This window comes from Carex rostrata, chromosome 7 (genome assembly GCF_964058835.1).
Source record: "Carex rostrata chromosome 7, lpCarRost1.2, whole genome shotgun sequence".
Taxonomy (NCBI): domain Eukaryota; kingdom Viridiplantae; phylum Streptophyta; class Magnoliopsida; order Poales; family Cyperaceae; genus Carex; species Carex rostrata.
This window is the reverse complement of record NC_135924.1, coordinates 3,212,053-3,229,050: the sequence shown is the minus strand read 5'-3', so window position 1 is coordinate 3,229,050 and position 16,998 is coordinate 3,212,053. Positions and strand designations below refer to the sequence as shown.

General features: G+C 35.3%; 4 protein-coding genes and 1 long non-coding RNA gene across 5 annotated transcripts; 2 read left to right on the top strand and 3 right to left on the bottom strand.

Moving 5' to 3' along the window:
• Positions 1-486: 486 nt before the first annotated feature.
• On the bottom strand, positions 487-1,953 carry LOC144556670 (UPF0481 protein At3g47200-like). The gene has a single exon (XM_078305059.1). The coding sequence runs from the start codon at positions 1,951-1,953 to the stop codon at positions 487-489; it is 1,467 nt and encodes a 488-aa protein (XP_078161185.1).
• Positions 1,954-5,059: 3,106 nt separating this feature from the next.
• Positions 5,060-5,800, top strand: LOC144556669 (disease resistance RPP13-like protein 4). The gene has a single exon (XM_078305058.1). The coding sequence runs from the start codon at positions 5,060-5,062 to the stop codon at positions 5,798-5,800; it is 741 nt and encodes a 246-aa protein (XP_078161184.1).
• A 1,829-nt stretch (positions 5,801-7,629) lies between these two features.
• Positions 7,630-8,420, bottom strand: LOC144556668 (S-adenosylmethionine synthase-like). Its single transcript, XM_078305057.1, has 2 exons — positions 8,274-8,420; positions 7,630-7,764 (listed from the first exon to the last, which is right to left on the bottom strand). The coding sequence occupies exons 1-2, from the start codon at positions 8,409-8,411 to the stop codon at positions 7,630-7,632; spliced, it is 273 nt and encodes a 90-aa protein (XP_078161183.1). The 5' UTR covers positions 8,412-8,420.
• A 3,481-nt stretch (positions 8,421-11,901) lies between these two features.
• LOC144556667 (anthocyanin 3'-O-beta-glucosyltransferase-like) lies at positions 11,902-13,078 on the bottom strand. The gene is made up of 2 exons (XM_078305056.1): positions 12,241-13,078; positions 11,902-12,146 (listed from the first exon to the last, which is right to left on the bottom strand). Exons 1-2 carry the CDS (start codon positions 13,076-13,078, stop codon positions 11,902-11,904), a joined length of 1,083 nt encoding a protein of 360 aa, XP_078161182.1.
• Positions 13,079-16,005: 2,927 nt separating this feature from the next.
• On the top strand, positions 16,006-16,652 carry LOC144556459 (uncharacterized). The gene is made up of 2 exons (XR_013512460.1): positions 16,006-16,126; positions 16,544-16,652. It is a non-coding gene; the product is annotated as an uncharacterized LOC144556459 (long non-coding RNA).
• Positions 16,653-16,998: the final 346 nt, after the last annotated feature.

The window sequence follows — 16,998 nt, the reverse complement described above, 5'->3', positions numbered from 1 at the left end:
ATAATTAGATTTTCTTAAAATATTATTTCTGTTGTTTCCCAAATTTCGCCTTCAATGATCTTTATCCCGGATAGTTGTCAAATTATTTTACCGTTTTGGTTTATGTATTTATGTTTATTGTTGTTAGATGAATTGTGCGTATTGAAATCAAACAAAACATTTTGCATTTGTTTACACCACCAATGAATGTAATACATATATAGATAGGAGCATATATCGCATTACCCAACGGATGTTGACCAATAAAAGACACAAAATAAAGCAAACCAATGATATATAGTGCAGAGTTACATGGTGCTTTTGATTAATACTTGGTAGCAAATCATAAAAACAAAAGATAGACAAGATAGAACACTAAAAGGAAATGACAAACAAAGGAAGAAAAAAAATGATTAAAAGAACAACTCCTTCCTAACATACATGTATAACTCCACTTTTCTCTTGTTCAATTTAGAAGCCCCGAATAGTACTGTGAAAGTTAATGCTTCATGGTTTCGGGGGACGAAAATAGGAAAAAACTGCAAAGAAAGATTGAATAAATGTAAGAACTAGAAGTATGAAAGCAGCAATGAGAGAAATTGTTGCCCACGGACTGCTAAAGTAATCACGAATCAATTTTGCTCGATGCCTGTGCCAGCTTAATTCAATGTATTTGTTTACTTCCATATATAATTCCGCCAAATAATGATCCTCCCCAATGCCAGCACCGTCGGTGACCTGGTTGATGAAATCAGCCAACTCCTCTTCACTGCCCAGCCACTTAATGATTCCGCACTCTTGTAATATTGTCACATCATTTGGTGTGCTGACTAGTTTATCCAAAAAATATACAAAGCTTGTAAAGGGTGAATTCTCTTTGCCATATTTGGATTGTTCAAATGCTATAAGGTTTGCGAAAATAGCCTTACTGTCATCGTTGATTCCTAGTCTAGGGATTTTCAAGATACCATATTCAAATGATATGTCGAGCATATGTTTTGGGTCGCTCTTTGTTGTGAATTGCAGGCCGTTTTGTTTGAGCTCAGTGGCAGAAGGGATCACAATCGAGGATATATTCCCGGTAGAATTCGGCAATGCCACTGACAAGTTTCGAGAACTAGAATGAGGAGATCTTCCTCTGAGCACCCTTGAACGAAACCGATGAAATGAACCTTTGATAATTCTATTGGCATTGAACATTCTGCTAAGATCAAATGGTTTGGAACTCAATACAACTGGTTTCTCTGGGTTGGGCACGAAATAGTGGTAATAGAGATGGACCAAATGATGAATTTTAGCTGGAGGATCTGGAAATTGAGCTAGAGTGTTTGCAATTTTGGTGTATGGAGTTTCAGTACGAGGGTCTTGAATTATGGAGCCATAGGGCAACAACTTATAAGCAATGTATTTAACAGATTTCATTCTAGCATGTTGATTTAAACCAATCAGCTCGTACAACTTGTCAACAATAAAGAAGGGAATTTGGTTCTCTTGAAGTAGCAAATCACGATTTATGAAATTAGAATTCCAGCCAACCTCATTCAAATTTTCTCCTTCACACCATTTTGAGAAGTACTCGAGCACGAAGCATCCGTCAAGCAACATCATCTTGACAAATGCAGTGCTGTCAAGATCATCAAACGTCTCATTATAACACCCCCTTGTTCTCGTTTCTAGCAACTTCATCTCTGATATACAGAGATTCAAGCTTATGTGGTCCCCACGGGACAAGAAATCCCGCAAGAACCACATTTTTTGTTCCTCCATGGCTCGGAGGTGCTTTTGACCACGGTGGAATGGGCCAATGGAGATGACAGAGGGCTCAAAGAGATTCTTCTTGCTTTGGGAAATGTTTTGTGGTGTGCGAAAGATGGTGAATTTCTCTGCCTCGTTCGTATTGCCCCGTAATGTGTCGAGTTGAAGTTGAAGAGAGGCTTCCAGATCAACAAAATGACCTTTAATAACGTTTAACATTTTCGTGAATGGAAGAGTTTTTGGTTGAAGTTGAACAAAACGACCTTTAACATTTGTATTTATATTGATCATTAGTGTGGCCCCATGACGCTGAGCTGGAAGATACGACCTTGACCAGCTCTCTTCTAATTATTGTGCATAAGAAAATAAAAATGGTACTATTCAACAGAGCCCTGGAATTATTGAAAAATCATTCCTGAAATAAATTAGGTGTAACAGTGAGCCACGAATTGCACAAGGAAATCTGAGAAATTTGAAGTCATCCTAAATTCATAACTAAATATTTTTCTTACTAGTATTTGGAAAACGTTGTTCTGGAACTATATATCTCTCTCACTACTTTTAGAGTAATTTAATCTACATTTATCATTATTTTGTAACCCCCAAAGAAATGGTTCATTATGACCTGTACAGGAACTAGAGGCCTCCGAGTAGACCTGTTATCTCAATCAAAAAGAAAAATTATAATTTGTTATCTCAATAATTAATGTTTCAAAAGTGGAATTTTTTTTAGAAATTTGAGAACATTCCGGAAGAAAATGAGAAACAAGAAATATGTCGCAAGTAGTGCTTAAAGCATTTTAGTTAACAAAACATAAATTATTTTATAGAATCATCCAGTAAAATTAACCTATTCTATAAGACATAATTTATTATATTTGTTTAAATTAAACTAATACAGTATAAGTGTTGAAATATCTATAAAACAATATGTTTAAATTAAACTAATACAGTATAATTTCTATAAAACAATCTTAATTAAGTCAAGTAAATTTCATAATATGCTGAATTTCATAATATGTTGAAATTGATCGTTGAATTAAAAACAACAGAATCTGTAACCTAAAAAAAAAATAAAGAATTATATATTTACAATATAAAATAGTTTGATCTAATTTAATAATGTTTACGAAGTTTATATATAGGATCAGCAAAAGGCTCACAACTTTTTAAAATTTTTGAATAATCTACACATATTAAAATGAAACTGGTAACAGTTTTTACTTGTGTTAAATATATAGTTTGTATTTCTTAACTATTAAAGCAATTGTGCATACATATAATATCTAAGAATTCCTACATATCTAACTTTTACTAGCTAATTAATTTTAGAAATCGCACATATATCATATCTACAATAATTTTTTCAATACAATTATTTATTTTCCAAAATTTTTGTATAATGATCTGGTGTAAAAATAAAATTATTATAAATAAACTATGCACATGATCTCAAAATTTAGTCAATGTTCGACTCATTCTTCTTGTATAGATGAGATGAATATTTAGAAAATAATTTAAATCCAACTTGATATGTATAGTGAGGTTTAAAGACACCTTAAATATTTTCTCTATCCTATTCAAATGATTGATTGCAACCAATAAAAATATGCAATCTTATATACAAAATTTGATATATATTAATTGTATTTTTGCGTTTCAAAACTTATTCATCACAAAAAGATATCAATAAAACCTAGAAGTATATCTAATTTTAGACTTATTTTGCTATCAATATGAAATATATAAACTACGAAATGAAGTAAAGCAATGACTTTCCGTATCATCAAAGAGAAAAAATTAAGTAAAGAATAAAACACATGGTGTTCACATTACGAAAAGCATAAGTATTTCACCATTTCCTTGTCTTGCCATTATGTTCCACCTTTTTCGAACAATTAAATCTTCAAACTTACAAAAGAGAAAAGAAAATTAAAAGGAAAATTAGAGGTACACCTGAAACGAAAGGAATATAAGTCATGAAAGAAAATTAGTTGCCAAACCACATTCTCCAACAATCCACATTCTGATCTCTCTTTTTCTTTCTCCAACAACACGCATTACTTTATCCTTAGTAGAAATGAATTAGTCAATTGATTTTGTCATCATGCTTACAAAATTAACAATACATTATGAAAAAAAAAAAAAAAAAATTTTTTAACAAATGTTTAAAGGCTACAAATGGAATGAAATTGCAGCATATATAGGAGTCAGAGACACCGTAATTGAGTCCATCTATCACAAAAGCCGTAGCCATTTTGTATGATATTATTTGATTAACAAGGGTGCGCCAGCATTGTACAATAATTTGATATGTTAGTATATATCGTTTTCTCTATTTAATTTGTTGGGGTTGTTAATGATAAAAAAGACAGCTTATTACCCCTCCATACCACTCAATCCTAATTTTACATGCTATTTTCAGAAATCCTACATATACAAGAATTTTTTGCTACAAGAATTATTCAAGTAAAATATTTTTTCTAAGCCCCAGAAAATTCAAGAAAACTATGATTGTAGAAAGTAACAAATGGCTAGCTAGTCACAGCAACGAATTTTCATATCATCAAAGAGGAAAGATGAAATAAAGAATAAAAGAAAAGAAAGTAAAAGTATTTCATAATGTCCTTGTGCTGCCATTATGCTCCACCTCTTTTGAAAAATTAAATCTTCAAATTTACAAAAGAGAAAAGACAATCAAAAGAAAAGGGTAGGACAAAACGAAAAGAATAAGTAATTCTCTTTGATCCTAGCAATAGTATTGAATTATATATGGTTACTTCTTTATGGGGATAGCATATCTTTGAGATTGTCATTGTTTTAAAGTACAGTAAAGAAAAGTAAAGAAAAGGAATGAAAAATTTTAGGTAGAATTGAAAACTAAAAATTTATTATAAAATGTTTTTCTTATACCACAAAGACAACACCCAGGTTTTTATATATATGAATCGGACAATTATTATTATTCGCTATTGGGCTAATAAGCATGCTGTATTGTCCTTAATTAAAGAGAAGTTTAGACTGGGCTGGGTCGTTATTGGGCTGATGGGCCATAACATATATAGATGCCTAAGTCAATAGGACAGCTCTTTAATGTTCAGAGAGTAAAATTGGGCCATAACATAGATGCCTAAGCCATGACTTAATTAGCCTGCGAGGCATTTTGAGGATAGAAGAGCTTCATGAATCAATTGGAAAACTAGAATATTTGAAAATACTAGACCTCAATGCTTGTCATAATTTGGACAAATTACCGCAGAAACCAAGGTCCATATTCAAACCAAAATTAATAAGATCGGCATTACCCCAAGGAAGCTGGTTCAAGATGTTTATGGTTTTAGATATATCAGAGTGCTACCTATTAGATTATATGCCAAAATGGGTAAGTGAGCTCTCTAATTTGGAGGTATTAAAGGGTTTTGTGGTGGGCAGCGTGGAAAACAAAAACGAGTCATGCCAGCTGCTAAGTGATCTTTCAAAATTGAGTAAGCTTTGTAAACTCAGCATTAGAATTGCCACTGGAAATTCAGTTCTCGAAGATTCCAGTGGCTTAAAACCTCTGGACAACCTTTTGGTACTGGCCATCATATGGGGAGGAAATAAGGACAATAATAAGAAACTCATTGACTATTTACCAAAGAATCTGGAAAAGTTGGATATAAGAAGTTATCTAGAAACTGAGGCAACAGAGTTGTTGAACCCTGCAGAGCTAAAAAAGTTGAAGAGATTATATATTAGAGGTGGAAAGCTTACAAAAATTACAAACGATGAAAGGTGGGAAGTGGAGATGTTGCATCTCAAGTTCTTGAAGAATTTGAAAACCGAATGGGGTGAGTTGAGGAGCTCATTTAAGAATTTGAAGTACGTAGAATATGTGGAATGTCGTGAGCTTGAGAACTTCCCCGAGGGTAAGAGTCGTTGGATTAAGGAGAAGGATGAGCCTAATCAAAGTGATAGTGGAGGGCATTTTGAGGATGCAATTTGTGGTGCTTTATTGCTTACATTTAAATTTCATTATATTTGGTATTTGCATAGCATGGACTTTATTTCTTACATGTATGGATAATGCTGGTTTTATTTTGAAGGATCTATTAAACCATGTATGAAGACTGGTGCTTGATTATTTAAATTTAAGGGGATGTAAAATATTATTTCAATAATTTAACACAGAGATTTTTGTTGTATTTTTTTTGCTCCACTCATGCAGATTTCATCATTCATATTTGATTTCTTAAATTTGTTAATACTATCTTCGTATTATCTACTTGTTAATATACTTTATCCTTACTATATGACGTAATCTACATTAATACAAATGTGCTTTGCTGAGATTTGTAATTAAGCTTTATTCAATAGCGCATAAAATTAATTAAGGAGACAGTTATATATAGTCTGAACCATAGATATGTTGGTCATTCCACCAATATTATTGTTATAGAACTTGTTTAGTACGTCTACAACCGTACTACTTGTTTAGATATGTGGAAAATTATTTGATTTAAAATTTTGTCCATATATAGCCTCGCTCAAACTTTGTTTAACTAATATTGCTGCCAGACATGGTCGTATTTAGAATGACAACGACAGCTCATTAGTGCACTTGTTCAAAGAATTCTGAAAAAATGTAAAATCTGGCTCTATCCTTTCACTCGATCGAGCGACCAAAAATTGCATGTTCAAATAATGAAGTTCTTGAATCTCCACCTTAAAGGCTGATTCAGGTTCAAATGTGATGATATATATATATATACTAGTATCGTACCCGTGCGTTGCAACGGGGACATTGTATTTTATAAGATAACAAAAAAAATATTCTCATACAAAATGACATATTTTTATAAAAAAAAACCAATAAAAATAATACTTATCCAATGATAAAGTTAAATTAGCTCAATCCAGACACCTTGTTTTATTGGACTTTTAATTTAACTTGTTCCATTGAAAATTTTCTTCTTTTATAACTCTTGTGTGTGCATGTATATCTAAAAGTATTTGTTTTTAGAGGAACGTTTGCAAAGAAGTTCATACTCAACTTTATGATGATGATTAATTTTGTGGAGGAAATATCATAGAAATAATATTCTAAACATATTTTTGTGAACGCACACCTTATCAACACATTTTTGTGAATGCACATCTTACCAATATATTTTTGTGAATCAATATAATCAGGTTCAGAGTTCTAAACATTTCAAAGGAAGAGTTTCTAATAAACACAAGTGGATAGAAAAATATGAGATTGTCAAATTATTCATATAAAGGTTTTGGATCTTCTCATTAAATTAACCTAATTGCTCATACAATTTGATCCAAAAAATGAAAAGAAATATGTATGTATGTCGGTTCCAAAAATAGGGTTATAGTAAAAAATAACAACAACAAATGACTGCTTTAAATATTGTTGAACTAATTATATTCCCAGTATAGCACACAAAACACCCGATTATAGATCCTAATTAGTCTGATAATGAACCAAAGAATGTTTAGTTACAAATGAATGAAGAATTAATTATAGGAATCATAGATAATAGATCCTAATTAGTCTGTTGATGAACCAAAGAATGCTTAGTTACAAATGAATGAAGAATTAATTATAAGAATCATAGATAATTTTAGACAAAATAAATCAAAGAATCAGTAAACCCCTATACCCTCAATCTAATCAGCAATAAACCTGACGCTTCAATTTATCATCAAAGACTAAGCATCGCAAGCATGCTAAAAAGACCATTTGCAAAACCACATCAGCATCTCAAGTCACTGATCATGTTAGTAGCTAGTTGCTCCAAAATCAGGACTCAGGTAATTAATTATAATCAGGTCAGAAAATAAAATGCTAGAGCTGAATTATCAAAATGCTGATGTCATCCGCCGATACCCTTGAGAATAGACAGTTCAACCAGCATGCTCCTTCAGGTCAGCCGCAATCTCATCGTTAGTCACTGTCTCATCATGCTGAGTCGAGATCAGAACTGTGTGCACACGTACTGACACCATCGCTCCCTGCTCGTTGCAGTACACCACAGTCACCTGTCAATCCCAGCACTTAATAATTTCATAATACAATTATGTTTTGTTTGGTTCAAGACAAGGAAGAGCTGTACGATGAATATATCACAACCGGAAAAAAAATTTATCAAATATTGTTGTCCCAAATTATATGTCAATTGACCATTGTTTTCAAAATTGCAAGTATTGCATGAATTGCACATGCCAAATAAATATCATGTATTAAATAATTTCGACACAATTATACATGTTCCCAGATAATTTACCAAGCTAAATACAGAAGCTACAGAGACATGCCTGATGGGCACATATAATTTATAATATAATCACACGTACATGATACCTCCTTGGTTCATAAATATTATCAAAATCTTTGGATAGAGTTACTTAAACAAGTATAATATAATCCCTTCTTGAGTGTAGCAACAGTACAGTACATAATAAAGTAAGGTATGTATACTTTACAGTAACACATTTTTCTTTGAAATTTGCACAAACAGAAAGAAAGAAAGGAGGGGAGAGGAAAGTACCTGGGTCTTGCTATCAGGCCTAAGCCAGGGACAGGTGCCATTCTTCTTGACCTCAGTCAGATGGGCACCAAGCTTGGTAGCAAGCACATGGCTGAGCGGCATTAGCTCAGGTGTCTCATCAGTGGCATAGCCAAACATGTGTCCTTGGTCTCCCTATAGGTATCTTTAAGTTTCCCCGTGGTAGATGCTCGTAATTTCGCAATAATGGAGGGTGCAAATGAAATTATATCTTGTTCCATGAGGAGGATCAGAGGCAAAGAGGATCTTCAAGGACGGTAATCCCTGTTCTTTTTCTAAATTATGGACTTGAGTGGAGCCGTTACACTCATTTTTCAAATATTGCAATTTTGGCCCAATTTGAAGAACTGGTACGGGCAATAGGGTCCATGTTTCCACAATTGTTCAGGGAAACTCTAGGTTAAACCGAAGAATATGGTTAGTGATTACCAAACAAAATGCTTCTGTTTTCTGGTAATGATTATTTAGGCCTCAATTCTCATTTTGTTGTTCGTAACATGGATCTTTTATTTTCTCTACAAGGTAATTCCTTCCATGATAATTGACCCTAAGGATTAGAGGTGAAACTGGAAATTTTTGGTTTTTTCAAGGGCATTCTGTAAATTTCCAGCATTCTGCACAATTCTGCATTATTCTGCAACTTTCCAGGGCCTTTTTTTTGTAATAACTCAGTATTGATATGGTTGTTCTGGCACCGCAGAGTGTTAGCTTAATCTGTGAGTTAACTTAAATCTATGAGAAAGTTGCTCAGTAAACATATGCAATTAGCAATCACTGAACAAGCTCAAATAATGCACAAAGGAAAGCAAAATGAAAGACAAACGAAAAATTAGACTGGCATGGTTCAGGTACAGTAACTGTGATTGGAGTCGGTAGTAGCAAAATAGGGAACAAAGAGAACGGTACCTTGCTGTCAGGATCGCCAGCTAGGCAAGCATCAAGAACTGCATCAGAGATCTGGTCGCCCGTTTTTCCTTCGCGTCCCCGTTATTGTCCCAGGCCCCGCCATGCTTCCTTCGCCAAAGAAGCTCTCTCTGGTTGTGGTCGTACCACCGACAGTTGTTCTATGACAGATCGATTGCGGATCGGCGGAGTCCTGTCTCCTCCTCTCTCAGTTTTTTTTCTTTTTTTTTGGAATAAGGGAGCGGGCAAGGGATCGGGGAGGGAGACGATCGTTCGCTGTCTCCTCTCTCTCTCGCACGCTCTAGGGTTTTTTTTGTTCTTTTTTTTTGGAAAAAGGGAGCGGGGAAGGGATCGGGGAGGGAGACGCGAAAAAAAAATTGCTGGGGAAAGAAGCGACCGGCTCCAGCGAAAAACATTACAATCGTTGGATTTAATCTGCACGATTTTTGATTCAAATCCAATGGTACAGAACGAAAATTCGTGTGGTAATACGTGTGTCTATACATGTGGCGGGTCCAATTTGAACTAAATTTAGACTTTTACACAGATAAAGAGTGTATTTAATCAAAAGAAGGCAGATTATTTGTTTAGATGGCTCAGATTCAATTCGATTTTAGATCAATAAATCCCAGCCACACGACTTTCTGTCATCAATTTCAATTTAAGGTGCATAATATAGAGGAGAGATAGGGTCCGGCTAAATTGCTGCTGGCAGCATTTTAGCCGGAGGTGCTGCAAGGTTTTTTTTTATTTTGTGATGTCCAAACAACAAATCCAAATTAAACCGTTAGATGTTTAATCTATATTATAATCTACTTGGAGACCAAATTTTACATTTTTTGGAATTTTTTTACTATTTATTAAGCTGGTTTGAAAACCGCTGATTTCAGTAAATTTCTGCAACATTGAAATTAGCGGTTTTCAAACCAGCTTAATAAATAGTAAAAAAATTCCAAAAAATGTAAAATTTGGTCTCCAAGTAGATTATAATATAGATTAAACATCTAACGATTTGAATTTGTTGTTTGGACATCACAAAATAAAAAAAAAAGACGGCAGCACCGCCGGCAGAAATGCTGCTCGTAGCAAATTAGCCACAGCCTATATATATATAGAGTAGGGTTAAAATGAAACATTGGTTTTGTGCCCCAACCATACCCCACATCTCTATCTCTGTTTACAAAGTTCAAACAGTCGATCCGAACCGTTCATCTTGTTCTACATATTAAAATGTGCTTAGAGACCAAATTTTATATTTTTTATATTTTTTTTACTATTTATTTAGATAGGTACAAAATTACTGTTTTTGGATGGTCCAGATGCAGTGATTTTGTACCTATCTAAATAAATAGTAAAAAAATTTCAAAAAATATAAAATTTGGTGTCTAAGCACATTTTAATATGTAGAACAAGATGAACAATTCGGATCGACTGTTTGAACTTTGTAAACAGAGATAGAAATGTGGGGTATGATTGGGGCACAAAACCAATGGTGCATTTTAACCCTTCTCATATATATATATATATAAAGAGAGTGACTAATGTGCATTCGAATGTATATGGGCTGAAATACAAATGGTCCAAATTAGAAATTTGAAAATCCAAAAAGTCGATCCGAACCGTTCATCTTGATATTAATATGTACTTAGAGACCAAATTTTACATTTTTTCTGAATTTTTTTTACTATTTATTAAGCCACTTTGAAAATTGTGGATCCAATGATGGCTGCTAATTTTACTGTTTTGTTAAGGCACCATTGGATTAACAATTTTCAAAGTGGCTTAATAAATTGGAAAAAAATTCTGAAAAATATAAAATTTGGTCTCCAAGCACATATTAATATGGAGAACAAGATGAACGGTTCGGATCGACTTTTTGAATTTTTAAATTTTAAATTTGGACCGTATGTATTTCGACACATATACATTCGAATGCACATTAGTCACTCTCTATATATAAATATATATATATATATATATATATATATAGAGAGAGAGAGAGTTAGGCTGGGGTGCTATGGATAGCATAGTGGCCTCCCGTGCTACGGCTCAATATTCAAGTTTTCAAAATCCAAACGGTCGATCCGAACCGTTCATCTTATTCTCCATATTAATATCTGCTTGGAGACCAAATTTTATAATTTTCTGAATTTGTTTACTATTTATTAAGCCACTTTGAAAATCGCAAATCCAACGGTTTTACTGTTTTGTGCAGCCACCGTTGGATCAACAATTTTGTAAAATACTTAATAAATAGTAAAAAAATTCAGAAAAATGTAAAATTTGGTCTCCAAGCAGATATTAATATGGAGAATAAGATGAATGGTTCGGATCGACCGTTTGGATTTTGAAAACTCGAATATTGAGCCGTAGCATAGAGGCCTCTATGCTATCCATAGCACCCCAGCCTAACTCTATATATATATATATATATATATATATATATATAAGAATCCCATTTTATAAAATCCAAAATAAACAAAACAAGTAATAATTTCAATATGAGAGAGAGAGAGGAGAACGATAATTGCACCCCTACTACTCAAAAATACAAAATGAAGAAAACATGTAATAATTTGAATAATGCAAGGGAGAGAGAGTAGAGCAATAGTGCACCCTACTACTCAAAAAATTATCTCAAAATCACACAGATTTATTAATTTTCTAATGAAAATTGATCTAAATAATTTGCTAGTCTTCATCACTTTCATCCAATTAATCCAAACAGATCATTAACCATATTCTTGATGTCACCATGAGAACTCCCACCCTCTTGCATGGCAGCCAGTGCCGAGACCGCAACATTCTTTGCTTTAGAATGCATTGCCACATATTCACCTCCAGGCTCCATGAATTTAAACACAGCATGAGCTATAGCACTTCTCGGTACGAGTTCATGCTCTTCCTCTCTAGTGCTTCTCTTTCCTCCATCCCACACCTTAACAGCACAACCTATCACTTCCACCAATAGTTTTTCATTGATAAATTCCTCAGATGCAAAGGGCCAAGTTAACATTGGCACGCCCGCAGAGAGACCTTCTAGAACTGAATTCCATCCACAGTGAGTTGAAAGCTCCGATTGCCGGATGCGAAAGGATGGCCACTTGAGGGGCCCATCTTTTCAACACAAATCCCCTTCCAGCCATCCTATCCTCCCATCCATCAGGCATCCATTCCTCCATGTTATCTCGTCTAACAACCCAAAGAAAATTTCTTCTAGAATGTTCTAAACCAATAGCTAATTCATGAAGTTGTTCAGATTTGAAGTAGCACTCGCTACCGAAGCTTATGAAAACAACCGATCCATCCTCCTTGCCATCAAGCCACTTCAAGAAACCGACATCTCCCTTCCCTCCACGATGGATAACTCCATCTACATTGCTAGAGTTGCATAAGGAGACTGGACCTATAAAATAGGCTCTTTTCCTTTGAACCCTTTCAAACTCCTTGCAGTGCTCCTTTTCAAGCGCACGAAATGTGTTGAACACAATGCCGTAAACATCGGGCCAAGATCCAAACAGGCTATCCAAAACTTTGTCACACGCCTCATTATGCCCAATGCGGTAATTTGGTAACTCAGGTACCGGCATCACTATTTTTGGTCCTGGGAGATCTGACACTGTTATTTGATCGGCATCGACGCTCATACTAGGTTGCATATCATAAATACGCTTAAAAACAACAAGAGGGAAGGTGCCACCACTAACAAAAAGAATGCAAAGGATTCCAAATTGAGCAGCAACACTAGGAGCCCAGTAAAACATAGCATCTGACACCACAACATCAGGTTTGTATTTAATGAGAAGCTCTTCCAGAGCTGGTTGAATCAACAATGTTGGTTGATTGATCAGCATTGTTCTCTCCTCCTTTGAACCGACTCCCATAGTCTCAACACAGGTCTTTGTGCTCGCAAATGGGAAGGGCTAGGTGACAATTTGCACTCCATTAAAGCCCGGTGATTGGCTGAGTGATGACTCGATGATTGAAACATTACCCGGTGTTACGACCATGGTGGGTTCCACGTCAGGATGGGCCATTGCAAGGAGCTTTGCGAAATCTGTCATCGGGATGAGGTGACCTCTCTCCAAATGAGGGATCAAGAACACGTGACATTTTTTGTTGGAATTGTTGGTATTGATTGTCATGGCTTGTATGAGGAAGCAACCATGTTGAAATTAGATGATTAGAGAGAAATGGGGAGGTAGTGTTGTATTTTCTTTGATGAATGGCTTGTTTAAATAAAGCAATCAATTGAAAGATACACTGATTAATGCCTATGCCACCATTTTGGAAAGAAAAAAAATATATATATACTTTTATTGATGACATTCCTTTGTAACCCCTTGTTTTCCAATATGGGTTAAATGCTAAGGTTCGTACTGTTTTAATCTAAATTAAATGATAGTCACACTAGCAAATTTTTATTTGCTGAAAATTATAATGTCATACTGATTGTTTTAGAGCTGAAAATTTCAATCAGTGTGCCATCTCTTTTATGTATTGCTTCCCAAGGTTTTAAATAACGATTATAGCACTATAAATTATAGCAGTATAGTGTGGAGACAAAAAAAAGGAAGTGTCTAATTGTCCACAGTCTTTTGTCCACCATTTGTCCACAGCTTTGACTTGCGCGAATACTGTAAAATTACTTCTATATGCTGTATAATTATACAATATATCACATAAAATATATCAGTTAATCACAAAACACCCAGCAACTATTTGAAAATTGTAACTGATTGGCACCTTCAACAAGTCACTGATCTTGAAAATTGTCTGGCACTTGGCGGCAGACAGTGATAAGTTATGGGTGGGCGTTATCCGGGCAAAATATTTTCCCAAGGTAGGTTTCTTGGCAGCCAAGATAAGGGCGGGAACAAGCTCTCTCTGGAGAACAGTGCAGGATCTCAAAGAATTCTTCGAAAAGGATATTAGATGGATGGTGGAGGATGGCAAATCGGTGAGAGCTATTAATGAGCCATGGCATGAAAATTTGAGGATTGATCAGAAAATTTGCAACAATCTCCAAAGAGATGCGAGGGTGGCTGATTTTTTTGATCAGCAGGTTGGGAGATGGAAACCGGACCTGATAGGACAGCTGCTGGGATGGGACCAAACACAACTCATTATGGACAATGCAAGGGCACCTAAGGTCAACCCCATTCTCACTGACAGGCTAATCTGGGGGATTAGCAAATCGGGCCGATACATGGCAAAGGAAGGATACCAGATATTGAGGCGCCAAGGGGATAGAGGTCATGTCTATGGACCTGCTAGGAAGGAATTATGGGAGAAAATTTGGTCCTAGAAGGAGGTCATACCAAGGGTGAAAGTATTTCTGTGGAGAGCGGTCCATGATGGAATACCAACACTAACAGCATTACATCACCGGATCAATAACATTAATCCCACATGCCCCAGATGTGGATTAGAAAATGAATTCATTATGCATATTCTGTTCTTCTGTGAGGTAGCACGGCCAACCTGGTTCTTATCACAGTTCGCACTGAGGGTGGACCACTTGCCATTAGACTTTCCAGAAGCAATGTTGCAGATCACAACAAACCTCTCCCAAACCGAAATTGTAGACATGTGTAATTTGATTTGGGGTCTTTGGAAAGCAAGAAATGAGGCGGTATTTGCAGGAAAGAAGGGGGATCCAATCTCTATAATTAGACAGTTGAAAGGTATGCGAGTTACAGGGGGACTAAATAATGGGGGGACGTTGACGGGAAGAGTGACAGAAAAAATAGTGCTGGATGGGGACAATTCGGTATTGATGGTGGATGGCTCATGGGATCAGTCGGGAAAGGGAGGAATAGGAGTCCTTCTGTTTGACATAGAAGGAAAGCTTGTTACTGCCAAAGGGTTGGAGGTGATTGCAGCAAGTCCTCTCGAAGCTAAAGCTACAGCCCTGTTGCATGCACTTCAGCTCCTCAACGGCCGCGGTCAAGGAAAGTGTACCATATTGTTAGACTGCAAAGTCCTCGTCAAAACGGTACAATCTGAGTCTTTGGCAGACCTCCCACACTGGTCAGCGGCAGAAACAGCGATGCAGTGTATTCATCAACTCAGAGGATTGCAAGAAACAATTCGCCTGAAACACGTGAACAGAGAGATGATTGTACCAGCGCACTGTTTGGCCAATTGGGCAAGACGAACGGGTGGAAGCTTTATTGGGTTACCGGGTCAAGCATTTGGGAGAGAACACCTGCAAGATAGAATAGATTCTGTACTTTTTGAATTCCAGGCGGACAACGAGGGGAGTGTGAGAGAGTAGAGAGTGACCAAGGCAAGCAGCTATGAGGAAAAGAGAGGAGAATTAACAAACTCTGGCGAAGGGAAGATAGTTGTCAGATCTAAAAAGGGGAAAAGTTACATGTACACCCCTACAAATCTCTTTTATTTCCTGCATCAAGTCGGGAAAGTGCAATGCCTGCTTGAGGGTCAAGTAGAATAATTTGTAGGTTTTCTTATTAATTTCTAAGGTAAGGTTGTCTTAATTTTCTAGGAGTAAGTTGTAATAGGAACTTTATTCTTCTTAATATATGCCTACGGGCTTCATCTCAAAAAAAAAACAATCTCCATTTACTACAATTTTCTTTAAACTTCTGTTTTAATATACTTTTTTTAATTTCTCTGTTATTTTGTTTATTATTTGCAGTTTATTAGGAATGTTCATGATATGATGGAAGGAACTTCATACCATCAGTGAGTTTCATTCAAAGATTCTATCTGCATTCACAAAATCTTTCTTAAGCCGGTATAAGTACCACTAAATTGCTGTACTGACAGTTGTAATGCTAGTTGGTATTGCTTCTCTGTTAATTCCCTTTTTCTTTCTAATTTGAAGATTCAGAAAAAAGAGAACGGAACAGCTGGTCTGCTAGGTCAATCTAAGGAATTATTGATATTTAACTAATCTTGATAGTGTTTTGATTTTAGATGGGTTTGCATTATAAAAATCCTTTCCCTAATTTCATATGATCTGTGTTTCTATGATGACTTCTCAATTTTTAAATGAAAATTTCAGTGCAGCAGCCCAGTTGTGCTGAAATTGGTACTGTTTTTCATTTTTCTAATTAGCCAGTAATGAAGAAATTAATATGTTGCTGGGGCAAGGTAAAGTACCTGGGAAAGCACTTCCATGTAGTCCATAACATAGAAGGTCAAAATGATAATATTTCTTAATTTGAACAATATCTTGGAAAAGAAGACTAGAAAGCGCTGTGCCAGAATGTTCTTCGAAACCTTGGTGAAGTACCTAATTTTCCTTAGATATATTATTTTGAAACTTTTTGGTTGTATTAAGTCACTTAAGGCAGTTTATAAAACTTTTGGTTTTTCAGTGTGGGGGAGGCTTTTAACTTCTGAGGCATCACTCAAAGATTCAATAGCTGTTAATTTATAGTTGATAAGAATTAAATTTTGGTCTCATCAATTTATCTTTTTGTCTCTTATGTTGTTGTAAATCCAGTGGAGATGATGCTTGCCTGTTTTATGTATAAATTATAATTATGATATATAAATCTTTCCGTAGCCAACTAATTTAAAGTTGTTTATTGACAAGAACAAAAAAGCATTTTTTTAGTACACTACAGTATGCTGCTTTACTTATCAGTACAGTACGCTGCTTTTGTAGCAGCATTTTTTTTTTAAATAATTTTGTGATTTTTACCGGCAATTGAAAACGCCAGGAATTTTTTTTTTAAAAATAGTTTCTCAATTTTTACCGGCGTTTTTCAAATGCCGGCAAAGGGTATGGAAGCGCCGGGAAAGGTCAAAGATTTGCAATGGCATTTGC

What these genes read in the sequence shown, in the direction of transcription:
- LOC144556670 (XM_078305059.1), bottom strand. Translation starts at nt 1,953, where the DNA reads ATGTTAAACGTTATTAAAGGTCATTTTGTTGATCTGGAAGCCTCTCTT.
- LOC144556669 (XM_078305058.1), top strand. Translation starts at nt 5,060, where the DNA reads ATGTTTATGGTTTTAGATATATCAGAGTGCTACCTATTAGATTATATG.
- LOC144556668 (XM_078305057.1), bottom strand. Translation starts at nt 8,411, where the DNA reads ATGTTTGGCTATGCCACTGATGAGACACCTGAGCTAATGCCGCTCAGC. An exon ending in GGCCTGATAGCAAGACCCAG is followed by an intron (nt 7,765 to 8,273) that starts GTACTTTCCTCT and finishes TGGGATTGACAG; the next exon opens with GTGACTGTGGTGTACTGCAA.
- LOC144556667 (XM_078305056.1), bottom strand. Translation starts at nt 13,078, where the DNA reads ATGGGAGTCGGTTCAAAGGAGGAGAGAACAATGCTGATCAATCAACCA. An exon ending in CTCACTGTGGATGGAATTCA is followed by an intron (nt 12,147 to 12,240) that starts GTTCTAGAAGGT and finishes TGGAAGTGATAG; the next exon opens with GTTGTGCTGTTAAGGTGTGG.